The sequence below is a fragment of the Dysidea avara genome, chromosome 4, assembly GCF_963678975.1.
Source record: "Dysidea avara chromosome 4, odDysAvar1.4, whole genome shotgun sequence".
In the NCBI taxonomy this organism is placed as follows: Eukaryota; Metazoa; Porifera; class Demospongiae; order Dictyoceratida; family Dysideidae; genus Dysidea; species Dysidea avara.
This window is the reverse complement of record NC_089275.1, coordinates 20,190,238-20,211,186: the sequence shown is the minus strand read 5'-3', so window position 1 is coordinate 20,211,186 and position 20,949 is coordinate 20,190,238. Positions and strand designations below refer to the sequence as shown.

The 20,949-nt window shown below is 37.8% G+C and overlaps 1 protein-coding gene and 1 long non-coding RNA gene across 3 annotated transcripts; one reads left to right on the top strand and one right to left on the bottom strand.

Annotated features, from left to right (window-relative positions):
* Positions 1-938: 938 nt before the first annotated feature.
* LOC136254158 (uncharacterized) lies at positions 939-9,295 on the bottom strand. 2 transcript variants are annotated; one of them, XR_010700339.1, is made up of 4 exons: positions 8,106-9,295; positions 7,953-8,060; positions 4,978-6,336; positions 939-2,094 (listed from the first exon to the last, which is right to left on the bottom strand). It is a non-coding gene; the product is annotated as an uncharacterized lncRNA (long non-coding RNA). The 2 variants fall into 2 exon arrangements; XR_010700340.1 differs by having other exon boundaries at positions 7,953-8,057.
* Positions 9,296-10,112: 817 nt separating this feature from the next.
* On the top strand, positions 10,113-20,050 carry LOC136254156 (solute carrier family 2, facilitated glucose transporter member 8-like). The gene is made up of 3 exons (XM_066046836.1): positions 10,113-10,520; positions 17,229-17,453; positions 18,888-20,050. The coding sequence occupies exons 1-3, from the start codon at positions 10,203-10,205 to the stop codon at positions 19,920-19,922; spliced, it is 1,578 nt and encodes a 525-aa protein (XP_065902908.1). The 5' UTR covers positions 10,113-10,202; the 3' UTR covers positions 19,923-20,050.
* Positions 20,051-20,949: the final 899 nt, after the last annotated feature.

Sequence of the window (20,949 nt, the reverse complement as noted above, 5' to 3'; positions counted from 1 at the left end):
AATACAGGTAGCCCTTACGACCAGTGCGTGTATATAAAGAACAATAGCTCCACCCACCAGCTCTAGTGCTGACTTTCTCTGCTAGATATAGCTATAGAAAACTTGTTCAAGTTGGAGTGTCAAAAAATCCTAGTAGATATCGGATGAGGGCCAGGCCATTGGTGTTGTATAGCACCTTTAGTGTAATATACATTATACCAAGAGTAAACAATAAAAGAGTGAGTGTCTAACTCGTACTCCAGTGGACCATCAAAAATGACAGCCACAAGTCTTTCTGGATATTATAGTAAATTCATGCTTATGATATAAGTGCTGATTGAGTGAGTTAACACTTTAGGAGGTGGTGACTATGAGTAGCCCCTTGAAAGTTAGTGAATGCAAGCCAAAGCATATTAACACTCTTCCTGTAAATTCAAGGGATACCTGTGGACTTGTGGCTGTCACTCTTTCTTTTATTATTTACTCTTGATTATACTGTATAGCGGGAAAGTTTGGCAAATGATCAGGGTTTTGCCAAATTTAATCTGCCAAATCATTTTAAAATCTGTGTTAGCTATAGCAAATTTTCCTTGCCAAAATCCTATTGCAACAAATTCATCTCCCACCAAACTTTCCTGCTATAGCTACATGTAGCTAGATGTTTACTGCTTCTATATTTGGGTAGTGAGTCAACATATCCAACAAACTATCTATGATAGATCCTTTTAAGTGTACTTTACAATTACTTATGGGAATACACTATACACATGAGTAACTCCTTGTTGTACATCAAGTAGCTAAGTAGCATTCACATTAGACTTAAGTTCTCATAACAGTCTTATACTCACATTGATCAAAAAGCTGTTGAATACTCAAATCTTTTATAATGTAGTAAAGGAGTGATATAGCATTTTCCGCTATCAAGAAAACAATGCACCATTGTTTGGTTTCTCCCATAACACATAGCACAAAAATAAATTTTATTAGTTAACAATGCCTATACAACATCACGCACCATTATACCTATGATCAGATCAAGCAACATTAAATGGGTAATGGTGTAAGTACTCAAACAATACTTGAAAGTAATCATCAACTGAAAAAACTACATGATAGTGCATGTGGATGCATGTCATCTTGTGCTATCAAAAATGCATTCAATTTCTTCCATTTGTTTCTGGTACGAAACATGCTACAAATCAAAACATGTTAAATTGAATGTCCAAAACACACCCCAAGGTTTGACCAGAATTTCATAACTGTTAAACAGTCCAGCAATTATAGCTGCAATGCTCCCATTGGCGAATAAGGATAGGCCAATCCCTACTCCTCTAACACAAAGTAGAACTAGTTCCACTAATAGTGGAAACGATGTAGCAACTATTCCAACAGAATAACTAGCTATAAACAATGCCACACAGACAATAGCCAGTGGGTAGAGGTCACTTTTACACTGAGGATCATCTGGTGGATGACAATAAGGTTCGTTATTTAAATATTCATAAACATCCATCACTGCATGACTTAGCCTTGCTACACTGTAACTGATCATAAGTAATTTTTGTCTACCAAGCACACATGTTGAAAATATTCCAATAAACGATGCTACAATTTGGACACCTCCCGTAGCAAAAGATGATGTTAGTCCTGGAGATTTAACTTGTGTTTGTTTAAATATGTCTTCAACATTGAATATAACTCCACTAAGCTCTAGAAAAAATGTTACAAGACATGCCAGAATTAATCGGATAAACACATCTGTTCTTAAACTGTCGGATGGTATCCAACACTGTAAGTTTTTTTGTTGATAAAATTGCTTCTTCGATCTTTTGAATTTCTTCACTAATATTGCAGTTAGGTCCATAAAGCCACTTTAATGTTTTCACTGCTTCTGATCTCCTACCCTGTGTCAACAGCCATTGCGGTGTTTCTTTGATGGTCATGACAAAAGGCACAAGAATTGCCATAAAGGCTAGGAGAATCATTGCTAGCCAATAGTAGGTGATGTAGACTCCAACAATTTGTGCAATGAACAATCCAACTGTTAGCATCAATCCATTAGTACTATAAACGCACTCTGAAAATGACTAGGAGAAACACCTCAGCAACATATGCCTGCAGAAATGAAAGATAATTGCTAAGTACATTATATAGAAGAATGTATTATTATGTTGTGAAACTACTTTTGTAATTTACTGTATAGCTGGAAAGTTTGGCAGGAGGTAACTTCGGCGAATCTGAGGGCAAATTTGCTACAATAGAATTTTGGCAAGAAAAAGTTCGGCAAATTCTGTATAGAGCTAATACAGATTATTAATTGGATAAATGATGGCAGATTTTAGTTTGGTGAAACACTGCTTACTCGCCAAATTCTCCTCCCGCCAAACTTTCCAGCTATACGGTATATTAAAAGCTAAAGTTCTGTATACAACAAACATTAGTATATATTCAGTGAGACTGTGTAAAAAGCAGTAGAATATATAGTACTACTGTACATCAAACCCACAGATAATTCTGTGAAACAGTAACAAGCTTTAGATTGTGGTACAATGAGATAAAACATCATTTCTACTAACAGTGTATTGTGCGACTAAGAGTGTACGCACCAACTACCAACAATATATTATGTAATCAATGTAAAACATTAATAGACCAGATGTCAATATTGTGAGCATAACAGCCTTATGTGCCTAGACTGGAGCAGTATAAAAAATGTTTCTTCTCAAGAGAAACAACATGCAGCAATAACACCAGTCCTGGTCATCACAAAGCATCAAACCTAAACCTTGTGAAAATCAGACTGGTCCTCTAACCAAGTAACCACTTGGCTGAGCTGCCTCTCTCTTCTCTCTCCATATGCACACACACACACACACACACACACACACACACACACACACACACACACACACACACACACACACACACACACACACACACACACTTGGTCACTTGGTAGCTGCCCACAGTACAGTGAACTGTGATGGCAGAGTTCTAGGATTCCTCCTGAACCAGTGACAAGTTGCTAGCCCCACAAAAGTTATGATGTCTTGTTAAGTCACCCTTTCTCCTGAAACATTGACCACAAACACAGTAAAAGTGTCCTAGGTTGGAAAACATTAGCAGTACAAGTAATTGTCTCTCTATTTTGTGCTAGAACATTAATTGCACTGGAACACATCTCTGACCACCGCTTACAATCCTGATACATCACCCTCACTCACCACACCCATCACTAGCCCCTTAGTTTTCAGGATACTCACAGTCAAACCAAAAGACCTCCCACCTGAAAAAACGTCCTCCCAGCTGATTCAAACATAGCACTATTCACAGCATACAAAGCTAAATCATCAGCAAATTTAGTTCACTAATTAGAGCCCATGTCAACCTTGACTTTGCTGTGCAATCTCCCACCAACTTGCTACCATGCCTATACAAAACTGGGATTCCAATCTCACCACATTGCTCACGCCACACAAATACCATCACATTAAAGTACAAGTTGAAGAGGGTAGGTGCCATTGTACAACCCTGCCGCAAGCCATTTCTAACTTTAAACCTACCGATAACACCCTTACGCTGGCCTCCATCTCTTCATGAAAAGATCAGATGATGCTCAACATTGTTGGAGGCACTCCACACTTCAAAAGAACAGTCTATAAGGTACTTCTGGACACAGAATCATGATAAGCCTTCTTCAAGTAGAAAATATTATGAGAGCAAGGAGTCCCCATGTTCCCTTGTTTTTTCCATTAGCTGTCTTTCCTTGAAAATCATACCAGCACCCCCCCCAATTTCTTTGAAAGCCACACTGGGAGTCAGGAAGCAACCCTTCAGCTATCACCTGCAGCTCTCTCTATATATATGCACACACACACACGCACACGCACACACACACACACACACACACACACACACGCCCGCACACACGTACGCACACACACACTCACACACACATGTATGAATGAACGCACACACCATGCTCCACGGATAAAGTATACTGTGAATAGAAAACGTTAATCAATTAGAGTTTATTAGAGTGGGCTTGACTTTACCTCCATTGTGTGACTCTTGTTACAGAGAAATTAACTAGCAGTTTACAAAAGCATGTGAATATTCTTTTGAGTGGTTGACTATTTCATAATTTTTATTAGAGTATCTTGAGCTGTTAACAAGTATTGACTTCTCCTCCCCCCTTCTGCTGCCTATGCTATATAGTTTATAGTGCTAAAGTGGTATACATGTCAGCCACCTCTTCCACACCAGCCTCTTGATGACATCCAGTATCTACTAAATTCATGCCATGTTGGGAGGAATTCTTTACCCTTACAATCATCATATTTTCTTAACACTTTTAAAATAATATGTACCATTACAGAATCGGAGTGAAATTTGAAATTCAGTGTACATGAATAAAGTTTTTAATATTAACTGCCACTTTTTTGTTCTGGTCAGTGAGCTGATAATGTTACATTAAGCAATGCAAGATCTTGAATTGATGCAACACCTTTTAGTTTAGTCCACCTTAATAATGAGATTATGATTTGCACTTTATTATGTACATATATACCTTCAATCATTACACAGTAACTGACTGGCTGATTAATTGAATGAGTGAGTGGCCAACACCTTTCACTTTTCATACTTTTAAATGCAAAGAGATTTTATCAGAAAATTATATTAAGGTGATATATGTGCCTTTTCACCGAGTCCCAAATGTAATATACCTACGTTTTCTCTGAAGCTGGTTACAGACAGTTTATGTTATAATTGGTGTCACCATGGATAATCTTACATTCTACATATTAGTATATCATTAGCGTCTGAGGCTAATGAAACCAATTTCTTTGGAGAGTGCATTCCGAAAACGTTAATACTCTAGTTGATACGTATAAGTGCATGGCTTTATTATTCAAGGCTTCCGATCACCACCATGATGTTTCTATCATTATACTATTTATTTCACAACATCATATATATTATGTACTATATGCTTACATTAAAGCAAACAGCAGTCCATCCATCAGCAACACCAACTACAAAACGTCCAATATAGAGGAGTGGTTTGAATGCAGGGCCATCAGTGGACACAGTGAGAACTACTATCAACCATCCAAAAGTGTAAGGAATACAACATAAAATAATGGACAGAAAATGTCCCAAATGATCTGATAGATATCCACTGAATGGAGTGATGAGAGTAAATCCAATTAAGAAAATGAACTATAACTCAGAAGATGGGCTCGATAGATACACCCAATGAGTAAATTATCACGACCTTTGAGCGAAATTGATATCCAAATGTGTTCCTGAAAGCTGGAGCCTGTGAAATGATATTCAGAGACAGATATTCTTTTTGAAAATATATACCTACACCACGAGTGTATCTGATACTCCAGACAGTGATTATGACAGTGACGATAACTCTGATAGTGAGTCACCTGACTTTGACTTTCAATCCTTAACAGTCTTTTATACTAATGCTGATCAGTTTCTTAATAAGCGTGATGAACTACAGATGTTCATTGCTGGCAATGAACCTGACATAATTCTGATCAGTGAAATCCTGCCCAAGAGCCATTGTAACACTATTTCTTCTTCGAGACTATCCTTGAATGGTTATAATATGTTTTTTAATTTTGATCCTGATGGCCGTCAACCAACCACTAGCACTCGTGGTGTAGGTATATACAGTATATTTCAAAAAGAATATCTGTCTCTGAATATCATTTCACAGGCTCCAGCTTTCAGGAACACATTTGGATATCAATTTCGCTCAAAGGTCGTGATAATTTACTCGTTGGGTGTACCTATCGAAGCCCATCTTCTGAGTTATTAAGTAGTATTAATTCCCTGTGTGAGCTTCTCAGTGAAGTCAATTCCTAGTCACAAGTTTTCTCATGTCCTTATACGTGGAGACTTTAAGTACCCTAGCATAGATTGGTCATTACCATCAGCACTAGCTCATTGTGAACAGCTATTTCCTGATACTGTTCAAGATATGTATCTCTTTCAACATGTACTGGAACCAACACGACATCGTAGCTTCTCTTCCAGTTTTACTTGATCTTGTTTTCACTAATGAAGAAGGAATGATATGTGATATACAGCATCTCCATGGTCTTGGTTTGAGTGATCATGTTTGTCTCAAATTTGCTTTAACCTGTTATGGTAAGTACATCCATGATAACAAGCCAAGGCACAACCTTCATCAAGCCGATTTTGACAGGATGAGGACTTTGCTGGAGGCTATTGACTGGGATGATACATTAAGTTCTTTAGACATTCATCAAGCATGGGATGTATTAGCCTTTCATTATGAGTCAATTCTTAAAGAATGTATACCCTGCCATGTACCTAAAATGAAGAAGAAAAACATTTATATGACACGTGAAGCATTTCGTATGAAGAAGAAAAAATGTAAGCTTTGGAAACAGTATTAGTTATCTGGCACAAAGACTGACTATTCACTATATAGCAAAGCCAGAAATTAGCTGCGTAGTTTGACAAGGTCTCTTCGCAAATCATATGAAGAGAAAATTGCCTCCGATATTAGAAAGTATTTTGGAAATATGTAAACTCCAGATTAAAATCAAAGTCTAGTATCAATTGTCTACAACATGTTGATGGCTCCATGACACACTCCAACACTGAGATGGCTAATGTTTTCAACAATTATTTTGCCAGTGTATATACCAGAGAGGATATATCCTCAATACCTTCATTTCATCTTGATCACACAGTACCAACACTTAATGATGTCGACATAACACCATCCATTGTACTTGACAGGTTAGAGAAGATCAATGTAAACAAATCATCAAGGCCTGATGGTTGGCCTCTACTCTCATTAAAGGAAACTGCTTTACAACTTAGTGTTCCATTGTGTATACTGTTTAAAAAGTCAGTAGTAGCTATCTCCCTAGTAGTTGGAAACACGCTCATGTCACACCAATTCACAAGAAGGGAAATCGTTCTGCTGCTGATAACTACCGTCCAATAAGTTTAACGTCACCTATAGTCCAAATTTTGGAGTCAATCATTAAAGATCATATCACACGCTACATGCTCACTAACAGTTTATTTTCTCCAAGCCAACATGGTTTCATTGCTGGCAGGTCATGCACAACACAACTTCTTACAGCAATGGACTACTGGACTCAATCGCTCAATGATGGCTATCCTGTTGACATTATATATTTAGATTTCCGAAAGGCATTTGATTCTGTCCCTCATAATCGACTACTGATGAAATTGAAAGCATATGGCATAGGAGGGTCTCTACTAAGATGGGTACAGAATTTTCTTTCTGGTAGAATGCAACGAGTTGTGCTTAATGGTGACCACTCTAGTTGGTCCACAGTCTCTAGCGGGGTTCCCCAAGGTTCAGTCCTTGGCCCCCTGCTCTTTTCGTTATATGTTAATGATATTCCGTTATCTGTGGACAGCCCAATCTTACTTTTGCTGATGATGCCAAGATCTTTCGATCAATTAGATGTGAAGCCGATTACTTACAACTTCAACGGGATATTGATATATTGTTTGAATATTCAAAACCTGGTTACTTAATTTTAATATTAGCAAGTGTTATGTTTTGCATTTAGGTCTCACCCACTTCTATGGAAATTATTGTATTGATGGTAATGTTGTAACATCTACTGAGTCTGTCAAAGATTTGGGAATCGTCGTTGACTCTTCTCTAAAGTTTCATAACCATACTGCTATAGTAACTGCAAGAGCTAATCGTATAGTAGCTGTGATTAATAAATCCTTTGAGTATTTGAACACCAACGTGTTACTCCAACTATACAAATCTTTTGTCCGTCCCATATTAGAATATGGAAATATTATATGGGGTCCACAGTTCATACTTGATCAGCAGTCGGTTGAAAAAATTCAAAGAAGTGCTACCAAGTTAGTGAGTGAAATTAAAGACTTGCAATATGTTGACAGATTAAACCACCTAAACTTACCATCTCTCAGATATCGATGTTGTAGAGGGGACTTGATTTTCACATACAGACTATTTCATAACATGCTGGACATGGATAGCTCATCTTTATTTACCCTTCGATCATCTTCTATAACAAGAGGTCATAATTTAGAGATCTACAAACCACATGTACCTGCTTGCCATGCCGTCACTTTTCTTCAGTAAGAATTATAAACGATTGGAATGGACTCCCACATGATTCAGTTAGTGTTAATTCAACCAACTTGTTTAAGACACACCTAGATAGATTTTATTATGATTACCAGTATGATATTGTATAGTTATTTTTGTAGTAGTTTGAATGTTTAGATCAGGTTTTTACAGGCTTTGCCTCCTTACCTGTACCCCCAATAATAATAATAAGTACAAGGAATCCACATGCCACAATAGCGCAGACGTACGTGAGCTAGGCCATGTGTGAGTAGGTTGAGTTGTCTTTTCTTCGTTGTTCGTGAAACTGCGTCGATCCTGTCACACCTGCTGAAAGGTCATAGGAAGTCATTCAAATATTCAAGAAGAACCATCGAAGTGGTCTGAATACAACTGAAATGAACCTCCTTCAAAAAGATCTGGATAACCTCTTCCAATGGGGCATAACATCTGATGTATATTACCATTTCAGCAAATTTGCACACTTACAATTCTGGCTAAAGAGCTACATGACTGCTACCTCCTATTTTATTGACAACAAGCTGATTGCTACTGTTGATAGCACTAAAGATCTAGGGATAATAATAACACAGAACTTAACATGGGAGAACCACTACAAATTAATATCAGGCAAGACCTACAAAATTCTTGGATTAATTCGTAGAAGTTTTTCAGGTAATGGACCAGTTGAGACTAGAAAAAGGTTGTATATCTCACTTGTTCGTTCACAAATCTTATATTGTTCACAAGTGTGGAGACCTTATCTAATTAAAAATATCAATACGTTAGAAAGAATACAGAGGCGAGCTACAAAGTGGATTTTGAATGACTACCAATCATCATATAGATCACTCCTGGTCACTCTACATCTATTACCACTAATGTATGCATATGAAATGAATGATATTATGTTCTTCATCAAGTCCTACAAGCACTTAACAGTCATCACATTTCAACATTACTGAATATGCCCAGTTTAGTACCTCTAATACACGATTTGGTGTATCTGAAAAAATGGTTCATCATAGATGTTCCTCCAACACTGCTCAAAACTTTTACTTTTATCGTTTACCACGTCTCTGGAACTCATTACCAAAAATAGACCTATCTCTGTCCACAAACATTATTAAACACAAACTGCACAACTACATGTGGGATCATTTCATGCGGCAATTCAATGATACAAACACACTGTAAAAATTTAGTAGTGAATTGCTCTGCCACAATACTCACTACTTTTAAGTAGTGACGTTCACTACTTTTTGTAGTGAACGTCACTAGCTACTTTTTTCAGTGAACGTCACTACTTGGTGGTCAATGTAGTGACGTTCACTACAAAATTAGTACTGAGTGAACGTCACTACACAAAAATAGTGAGTATTGTGGCAGACATTAGTAGTGACGTTCACTACATTTAGTAGTGACGTTCACTAGTTTGTTTTTACTGTGCATTCATACCTTCCATTACCTCTGTCCCTGCTGCCACTGTTCAACAGCGTCACCATCACCAATATATGCAGTACTGTTATAAGTAAGTAATTATTTCCTGTAATTAATTGTAGTAGAGTCACTGGCAGCACTTGTCAGTACCTTTTTTGTGTGTGTGGACTGAAAAACAATAATAATAATAATAACCTAGAATAGACTCACATAAATTTTCCTTTTTTCCCTCTACAGTTAAGTTATGGAACTCCCTCCCCCCACTGTAATTAACTCTCCTACACTTAATCAGTTTTGTAATACCTGTGCGTTATAATCTCCTTTGATTTCTGCACAGTAACAAATAATAGTTAGAATAATGCACCCATTAGTGTTACGCCCCTATCCCTTGGGCGTGGCTATGATTGCATGGCTTTGCGAAACCTCAATCTTCACCCTCACGATCCACAATCGCTTACTTTCGCTCACCCGAGCGCTCACCTCAAGCGCCTTTATTCGTAACCTTTACCTTGTATTCTACAGTAACATGCACTAATCTCGGAATACACCTCCTAACGATGAATCACGTGATAGCAAGAACGGAGTTTGGTCTGGATCCCCGGAGTAGTCTGGATTGATTTTGGTTTACGGCAGAGGTGGAATGCCAGTGCTGGCGAAGCCTTCCATGGAAGAGTCCGACTCCTCAGAGATAGACTCAGACCCTGATGAAGACAATCTACTCATTACCTCAGAGCAGGAGTTACGTGACCTGCCTGCGGACACGACAACTTCTGCGCAGTTTGATAAACAGGAAAAACGCACTCGTGTTTGGCCTGCCACTTACGTATGCACCGTTGTGGCCTTCGGATTTCTCTTGTTCGGTTTTACCATGGGCTTTAATTCACCTGTATTGAGCAGCCTTAAGAGCAAGAAGGGATACACCTCACTTCGGAGGACATTGGATCAAGACCTCTTCAATGTGAGTTACCCTGCTGTTTGTGGGTGTGCCATATATCAAAAGCATAGATTTAAAAACCTGTATGTGTTCCAGTAGAATCTCTCCATTACGGACACTCAGAATTTTAGGCCTAACCATAATTAGTTTTCACTGAAGTTCGCAAACATTTGCTATACTTTAGTTCATGGCAAAAGTGCCAGCTGGAACAGGTAAAAAACCACTAAAAATTAATTATTGTGTACCATATCTGTTTAGTAACTTTCCGGGTGTGATACGTGTAGAGCAACTCCCTGCAAGTATAATGATGCCAGAAGAAGTCCTATTTCACGGAAATTTTAGTGCATCAAAATGGCCTAAACTGAAGGTTGAAAATCACTTAATTTTCTTTTGCAAATTGAATTGCGGATATTTGGAAGGGAACGCTCTGAAGCTATTTCGATGTCTTTGCAGCCATTAACCTTCACTACAGTATAGTGTTACAATTAAACTAAAGCACTGTGAATTAGTTCTGCAGGTTAGTTTGTGAAAATTACAGTCTTTGTGATGAAGCAAAATAATGTCTGTTCCATGTAGCAAACTTCTTCATAATTATTATGTATACTTTGAAAGGTTTTCCTCTTTTAGAGACTACACTTTGTTTATGGCACAATTACCAGTTAGAGCAGTCATGTCCAATACATAGTTTGCTATTGAAAAACTGTTTAAAATGAAATTGTTTATTGTGTACCATCCACCTCGTGTTTCAATAATTCTCTGGTTGTGATACTGGTAGAGCAACTCTGTGTGAGTACAATGATGCCACAATTCATTTTGGTGTATCACTAAATAACCCAGTGTAGCTAATTCTCCGATACATTTTATATCGGGTGTTTTAAGGCCATATAATAAATGGTGTAATAATCCATGACGTGGGCTAGATAACACAGATTCTGTACTAAATTGCATGGAAAATTACCTATATAGCAGAAGGAAATCAGAGGAATTGGTACATCACTGTAAGGTTGAAAATCACTTTCTTACTAGATTGTAAATTGGATATTTCGAAAGGAATTCCCAAGCATCTTGACATCCATTAACCCTTACAGTATGATGTATCGAAACAATAACGTTTTACTTAGCTTTGCAGGTTAGTTGAATTTACAGTGTTTCCATGAGTAAATGTAATAATGTCCATTTTCATTTGTATGAAACATGACCAAAATATTTACCTTTTTTATAGAGGTTTTCCTTCATTTGTCATGTGTTAAGAGGAATTCCAAGATGAGAACTGGGTTGACACTATAGATTGCTGACCCCCAGATTACTTATTAGGTCACCGACAAGTGGGTTTCACTTGTTGTATAGAATATCTAATCCAAAACAGCCAAGCTGTAAAAAAAGTGTGCGGCCCTCAGAAAGGCTATGGTGAAAAAAGATGTGAAATCCAAGGTGGCGGCCAAGAAATGGCTGTGATGGTAGGTTAATGGTAAAAATTTTAATAACGACAATTCAGGTGAATTTTTGTGCCGCTTCACAAAATTTACCTAAATTGTCATTATTAAAATTTTTACCATTAACCTACCATCACAGCCATTTCTTGGCCGCCACCTTGGATTTCACATCTTTTTTCACCATAGCCTTTCTGAGGGCCGCACACTTTTTTTACAGCTTGGCTGTTTTGGATTAGATTTCATTTCTTTTTGTATTTGTATACCCCAAAGCCGGCCTATGGCCAGCTTTGGGACTTTTTTAACCTATGTTTTTTTCTTTACTACAGGAAGAAGAAAAGATGAAGTAGATGTACTTTAAATATTTTATCAGTAAATGTATAAATTATATATACTGTATAATACATATTTGACCGCATTTGCGAAAAGGGGTCTTCCACACACATCCAATTTGCCAACTTTGACAATTGATAACGTCAGATTGGAAAGAGCTATTGCCTTGAATTTTGGGCAGTGGTGAGCACCACTATAGCTGAATACATGGTGAAATTTTCAGGTTAATATGTTACTTGAACACTGAGTTATGGTCTCCAACGTTTACGGAATTGGATGTGTGTGGAAGACTCCTTTTCGCAAATCCGGTCACATAATATTATATTGATTACAGAAATCTCCATGGTGGTTTCTTTGTAACTGAACACTCTACAAGGTGACTTCTTCTAATTGCTCTTTCTACAGGGTGAATTGTTTGTAGCTGAATGATCTACAAGGTAACTTCTTCTAGCTGATCTCTATACAGGGTGATGTGTTTGTAGCTGAATTCTGTATAGGTGATTTGTTTGCAGCTGAGCTCTTTACAGAATGGTTTCTTTGTAGCTGAACTCTCTACAAGGTAATTTCTTCTAGCTGATCTCTCTACAGGGAGATTTGTTTGTAGCTGAACTATCTACAAGGTAACTTCTTATAGCTGATCTCTCTACAGGGTGATTTGTTCGTAGTTGAATTCTGTACAGGTGATTTGTTTGCAGCTGAGCTCTTTACAAAATGGTTTCTTTGTAGCTGAACTTTCTCCAAGTTAACTTCTTCTAACTGATCTTTCTACAGGGTGATTTGTTTGTAGCTGAACTATCTACAAGGTAATTTCTTCTAGCTGATCTCTCTACAGGGTGATTTGTTTGTAGCTGAATTCTGTACAAGTGATTTGTTTGCAGCTGAGCTCTTTACAGAATGGTTTCTTTGTAGCTGAACTCTCTACAGGGTGATTTGTTTGTAGCTGAAATCCCTACAAGGTAACTTCTTCTAGCTGATCTTTCTACAGGGCGATTTGTTTGTAACTGAGTTCTCTACAGGGTGATTTGTTTGCAGCTGAACTCTACATGGTAGTTTCTTTGTAGTTCTACAATGTGACTTCTTCTAGCTGAACTCTCTACAAGGTGACTTGTTTCTAGCTGATCTCTCTACAGGGTGACTTGTTTCTAGCTGAACTCTCTACAGGTGATTTGTTTGCAGCTGAACTCTCTACATGGTTTATTCCTTTGTAACTGAACTCCATGCAAGGTGACTTCTTCTAGCTGATCTCTCTACAGGGAGATTTGTTTGTAGCTTAACTCTCTACAGGTGATTTGTTTGCAGCTGAACTCTCTACATGATGGTTTCTTTTTAGCTGAACTCTCTACAAGGTAATTTCTTCTGGCTGATCTCTCTACAGGCCGATTTGTTTGTAGCTGAACTCTCTACATGATGGTTTCTTTGTAGCTGAACTCTCTACAAGGTGATTTCTTCTATAGCTGATCTTTCTACATGGTGATTTGTTTGTAGTTGAACTCTCTACATGATAGTTTCTTTGTAGCTGAACCCTCTACAAGGTGATTTCTTCTATAGCTGATCTTTCTACAGGGTGATTTGTTTGTACCTGAACTATCTACATGATGGTTTCTTTGTAGCTGAACTCTCTACAAGGTAACTTCTTCTAGCTGATCTCTCTACAGGACAATTTGTTTGTACCTGAACTCTCACATGATTGTTTCTTTGAAGCTGAACTCTCTACAAGGTGATTTCTTCTAGCTGATCTTTCTACAGGGTGATTTGTTTGTAGCAGAACTCTCTACAAGGAAACTTCTTCTAGCTGATCTCTCTACAGGGAGATTTGTTTGTAGCAGAACTCTCTACGAGGTAACTTCTTCTAGATGATCTCTTTACAGGGTGAATTGTTTGTAGCTGAACTCTCTACATGATGGATTCTTTGTAGCTGAACTCTCTACAGGGTGGTTTGTCTGTAGCTGAACTCTCTACAAGGAAACCTCTTTTAACTGAGCTCTGTACAGGGTGAATTGTTTGTAGCTGAACTATCTACAAGGTAACTTCTTCTAGCTGATTTCTCTACAGGATGATTTGTTTGTAGCTGAACTATCTACAAGGTAACTTCTTCTAGCTGATCTCTCTACAGGGTGATTTGTTTGTAGCTGAATTCTGTATAGGTGATTTGTTTGCAGCTGAGCTCTTTACAGAATGGTTTCTTTGTAGCTGAACTCTCTACAAGGTAACTTCTTCTAGCTGATGTATCTACAGGGTCACTAGTTTGTAGCTGAATTCTATACATGGTTTTTTTCTTTGTAACTGAACTATCTATAAGGTGACATCTTCTAGCTGATCTTTCAACAGTGTGATTTGTTTGTAACTGAACTCTCTACAAGAAAAGTTCTTCTAACTGATGTCTGAACAGGGTGAATTGTTTGTAGCTGAACTCTCTACAGGGTGATTTGTTTGTAGCTGATCTCTATACAGGTTACTTATTTCTAACTGATCTCTTGAATTCTGTTCAGGGTGACTGCTCTATTAGGATGACTGCTCTATTAGAGTATCTCGATCTCGCACTTGCTACACCAAGTTGGATTTCGTGTTATAACTCCGTGGCTTTAAGTCTGATTCTTCTACACCATTGAAGAGCCTTTCTAAGATGATAACTCCATCTGTACAGCGATTTTCAAAGCATTACCCCAAGTGGTTTATCTGGTAGGCGTGGCAAGCATAATAATAATAATAATAATAAATTAGCTAATCTCGATTGCGTAATTGTTACACACTGTTGATTTTTTCGCTGTATCTTCCTGGTTTTTAGCTCGATTTCTTTCAAACCACAAAAGGTTTGAGGTTCAATAGTTAACCTATTTACCCACCGATTTTCAGCTTCTTCCCATACGCGGTTTACCCTGTAGGCGTGACAACATATTGGTGTTATTTTTCGTGCATAATCGCTCATAACTCTTTGCCTGTTTATGGTATTCCAGCCAAAGTTGGTACCGAGATGCGCCTTTATACCCCCCTTCTGTGTGCCAAATTTCAAGGCAATCGGATAACGCGTTCGCGTTTTATAGCAGTTTTTGTAAGTGTGCGAAAAGAGGAAGAAAAATAAGAAGAAGAAGAAGAAGAAAAAAAAAACGAAGAAACTAAGCCAATTTTTGAAGTCGCATATCTCAGGAGTGCCTGAAGCGATTTCGCTCAAATTTGGAATGTGGAGTACTGAAGTGGGAGGGAATGTACACAGCAAAATTTGTCTTGTTTCATCAAGGCAGCACAGAGCTACGGAGGTGCGAAAATTGCGTTTTCTTTCTTCCTGTCAATATACTCACGGGGTTGCGCGCCGGCTTCTTGGGCCGCACGACACACTACCGTGTGTCTTGATTCAGGGAATGGATCACGTTTGATAAATAATGGGTCATGCAATCGACAATGTAAGTGTGCATATTGAAGAGGCTTTAAAATGGGTCATAGGTGGCAATTTGAAGGACAACATAATGAGTAGTAGTGTAATCCTTGTGGAGTTTTTCTTGGAAAGACAATTTAGTGCCTTCTTTGTAAAGGTGGAATGGTGATCAATATAAAACACCTTGCAGTCTCTAGGAAATAAAAATTGAAGGACAAAACTAGTCGAGTGGTATATTGAATGTGTGTAATTGTGTTTGACATTGCTTATTGGTATCTGTAACCTGACTTGGTGCCACACCCACTTATTGATACTGATATGTAAAACAAACTTGAAGTTTAATACAGAAAGACTTTAGCTGTGTTAAAGTTTATTAGCATTAACATCATTGCAGCCATTTCTTGGCCGCCACCTTTGATTTCACAACTTTTTTCAACCAGGCTTGTAGCCATGTCCAGTGATATACGTTGTGAACCTGTCGAATGCAGTGTAGGATGGATTATCTTCTAGCAATGCTTATACATAGCTCCAAACTGCTCAGCTAGGTATGCAGGGAGGTAAGAAATGACATGGAGTGGCACAAATCCTGTTGTATAGTAGAACACACTAGTTCTTATATCTGTGCTATAAAAACTTGTAAGCTAGCTGATTGGGTCGACAAAACTGACCCAATTGAGGGATTCAGATATGATCCACATGTTCCAAGAGATGCAATTTTAATGGCATTACATAGTAGCAATTAGAGCAAACGTAAAATTTAATGACTGTGTATAACTATCCACACATAAACAGCCAAGCTATGAAAAAATGTTGTGGCCTTAAAAGTATTCTAGCAACAGCAATGGGTGGGACAGATTCCATAGCAGTTGCAGCTGAAGCTAACTGGTTTTGTACTAGCTACACAGCATTATGTATGGAGAACAGTAAGTAAAGCAGGTCATTGGTCAAATCTACTCACCTTGACTGTGTATAGAGAAGTCTTGGGAGGTGCAGTACAAAACTTACAGGCAATCCTTGTTTATAATTCTACATATGGGGTACCATAATATGTAGCTAGCCAACTACAAAGTCAATGATGCACTACCTATGAATTAACCCTTTTAAACTGGTGATTGAATATGATGCACAAATCTTGCAGTACATGAAAAGACATGTCTCAGGTCCAAAATAATTATTATGTAGATAAGCTCTGATAGAAGGTACACAGTTATCTAACCCCCCTGGGGACTACCTTGTGCTCAGATAACTGAAAAATCCAACACTTTGAAATTTTGTGCAGAATTAGCTACCATAAAAGATTTAACTAGTCTAATAGGACAATCATATGCGGAGCTTGGATAACTGAAAGTTTGAATAACTGAAATTGGGATAACAAGGTTCCATTGTAATAGGGAAATAATTTATTTTATTATTAACCTTATTAAAGGCATTTTAGATCACTTTAAGGGCATATTTGGGCTTTATCATGCTTGACCGATACTGTCAAGTTGCTGTGAAACGAATATGAGGCTGGTTTTTGTCAATATATTCTGGTAGGAAAATGTTAACTTATGTGATCCCTACTATACTGTACTATATGTATACCAACTTTTCGTTTAGTTTTCCTTTTTAATTGGGACTACCATCATCACTCCATTCAGTGGATACTTGACAGATCGTTTGGGACGTAAACTGTCCATTATTTTATGTTGTATTCCTTACACTTTTGGATGGTTGATAGTAGTTCTCACTGTGTCCACTGATGGTCCTGCATTCAGACCACTCCTCTATATTGGACGTTTTGTAGTTGGTGTTGCTGCTGGATGGTCAGCTTCCTGCTTTAATGTAAGTCTTGCAAAGTTTGTTTATTTATTATTGTTTGTATGTAAGAAGCTGGATCTGGGAAAATTGGTATTATCACCCATGACAGTTTATTTGATTTTTTCCACCAAGAACACAAAGCTACATGAATAAACTATCAAATGACACCACCAAAATCAGAGTGGTCTGCTTTTGCTGGCTGCTTTTCTAAAGTACAGTGGCCATCCATGCGTGTGGTCTGGTTCCCTAATGGAACTCTGGTTGGCCTATAGGGATGGCTGTATGTGACTGTACAGCTCTGTGGTATTGAATAAAGACCTGTGCTGTAAATCTCCTTTCATTTTAGAGGCCTGAATGGCCCATAACTTGGACTAATTCACCCCTAGGCCTTTCTCTTTAATTTTTTAAACCAGCCTCCTCTGCCCCTACCACCCACCCCTTTTGGAGCTCAGTTTGTGTGATACATTAAACATTAGCAGATTACATAGCTTTATGTAATGACATATTCCAATAACGTGTGTCATGCAGTTTTTGTAACACATTGATAATATCATTATGACTGGTGAACCTGTGCATACTGCATCAAAAGAAAGAATAGCACCAGGCTTTAAGTTAGTGATTTTGTCTGGACGCATGTCCCAACTAACAATTACATAATTACTAATAAGTGAAGGAGCCATTTTTTTATATGTTCAACCTGTTACACACTATTACAAATGAAGAGCAATACAAGAAATGCCTCTCCAATTACTACAGAGAGTATGGACAATTCCTGTTACAAATGTAGGGAACCCATTACACACTGCCATGAATCGACACCTTGTGTGGTTAGCCAAAAGAAATGAGACACAAAGGAGGATAAAGGTAAGTCCATGATGCATGCATTGTACATACTGCGGTATGCCAAAAGGCACTTGTCGTGCTGAAATGATGTCTAACTGTGGAAAATCAAGCCCGTAGCCTTAGCTGTTATTGAACCATGTAGTGAAACCAGTCAAAGAGTAACAAGTGTCCCAGTAATCTTTTATTCAACATGCCGGTTATTTATTGATAGCATATACAAGCATGCCAATTGTTGCCATGATAGCAACATCATCCCCGAAATGCTCTCAGCCCATGCTGCATAAACTGAAATATCTACTGAATTACTGTACAGTGGACCTGAACCACGATGGTTTCAAGCAATGGTAAAAGTGTTTAGATAAGCGAATTGTTCAGATAACTGAAGCCATACATTTATATACAGGAAATACTCTAATAAAACGTACACCTGTATTCAAAATACTCTAATAGAACAGTCATTTTCAATTTCAGATAAATGATCGGGGTGGGATAAACAAGGGTCAGATAAAAATGAGGGTCTACTGTACTATTATGGTCAGTGTTGTGCTCACTCAGTTTCAACACTTGTACATGAGTACATACATGCTGTTAAATGCTCTTGTTTTTTTTGTATAGGTATATGTTGCAGAAGTTTCTCCCAGTCGCTATCGTGGTGCATTTATAGTACTAAATGGGTTTATGTTAACAGTTGGATTGTTTATTGCTCAACTTGCTGGTGTGTACACTTCCTATTACTGGTTGGCTAATATCACACTAGCCTTTACACTGATTTTTATACTGTTTGCCATAACTATCAAAGAAACACCACAATGGCTAATAATACAGGGTAGGAGATTGGAAGCTGTTAAAACTTTAAGGTGGCTTAATGGACCTCACTGTAATGTTGGTGAAGAAATTCAAAAGATTACAGCAGGTATTTCATCTCAAAAACTGTCACTATTGGAAGTCATCAAACAGTTTAGGAACAAGTCTGTGTACCATCCAGTAATCTTGGCATGTTTTGTAATGTGTTTTCTTCAACTTAGTGGTATAACTGTAGTCATTTTCAATGTTGAAGACATATTCAAACAAGCAAGTGTAAAATCTCCAGGACTGACATCATCATTTGCTACAGGTGGTGTCCAAATTGTGTCATCATTTATTGGAATATTTGCAGTATCTCTGTTTAGTAGAAGAAAGTTACTGATGATCAGTTACAGTGTAGCAAGTCTAAGTCATGCAGTGATGGGTGTTTATGAATATTTAAACAATGAGCCTTATTGTCATCCACCAGGTGATCCTCAGTGTAAAAGTGACCTCTACCCACTGGCTATTGTCTGTGTGGCATTGTTTATAGCTAGTTATTCTGCTGGGATAGCTGCTGTGTCATTTTTACTTCTGGCAGAAGTAGTTCCATTACGTGTGAGAGGAGTAGGAATCGGCTTATCTTTTGTAGTCAATGGAATGATGTCAGCAATTAGTGCTGGACTGTTTGACAGCTATGAAATTCTGGTGAAGCCATGGGGTGCATTTTGGACGTTTAGTACAACATGCTTTATTGCAGTTTTATTTGTAGCAATTTTCATACCAGAAACAAAAGGGAAACCTCTGGAGGAAATTGAACGTATTTTTGATACCAGAAGACAACAACGCCATTATTCTTCAAAATAGTTAAGGTTCATACAGTGTATATTTATTTTAGCTTGTAAATGTATGGTTTATTTGCTTTCTTTCATATTGATTTTCTATTTATATGAACTTTAAGTGTAAACATTTATGAAACTACTTTCACATGAAAATTTGGACCAACTGCGACAATGTTATATGGTCCAGCTGGACCACTTGATAAGCTGTAATTGGTCTGGCTGGACCACTTGTGGCATGGACCATCTGCAGAGTGACAGCGTCAGACCAAATTACACACCCCTGGGAGCTCTAGATGAATTACACTGGCGCAAACCATATTTTTTGAGTTTCTGTAACTTTGCCAGACACTCCAAGTCACCCGTGTCTTGGCCTCTAGTGAGCTTTGACACACCTACAGAATTCTGTCTCCAGAAAGAAGACCTGGCAAGATTAAGGAAAAGTTAGTGTGAAAATTGTCAGCCAGATAATGTAGCCATCTCATGCTGGTGTTATTTTTGATCTTGTTGGTGCATGTGCCCAAAAGGTAGGTCAAGTAGTTTATTGTGTAACAACTGCCAAAACTCTACTTGTCATCAGAACAATGTAACTTCCTTTGCTAATAATACAGTGATACCTGTGTTATTAAGGACACCTTGGCACTGACCAAAAGTGTAGTAAATTAAAATAAGATTCTGTAACACTGAAACATTAACATTATTTTGTAAGATTGTTTAGCAAAATCAGGAAAATAGCTGCATGCCTTTAGGACATGTGTATATATAGGCATTTTATTGTTTAATACAAAATTGAATCACTATTACAATCTTCATACAGTAGCTGCTACTCAAATGCACTATTGTAATGCATCCAGGGTTAGACATTTGTATCATTAATTTATATCTTTACTCCATTAGTACCCATGCCATCACCTCATTCTCCATCCTTTCAATGTTCAGCTTCCTTCATTTGTCTGGTTACTGTATGTCATTTGAATATCTATTTCAATTGATCATTATCCATGTTCTTTAGATTGCATAATTATCATTCCTACTTTGTTAAGAGAAGTATTAGG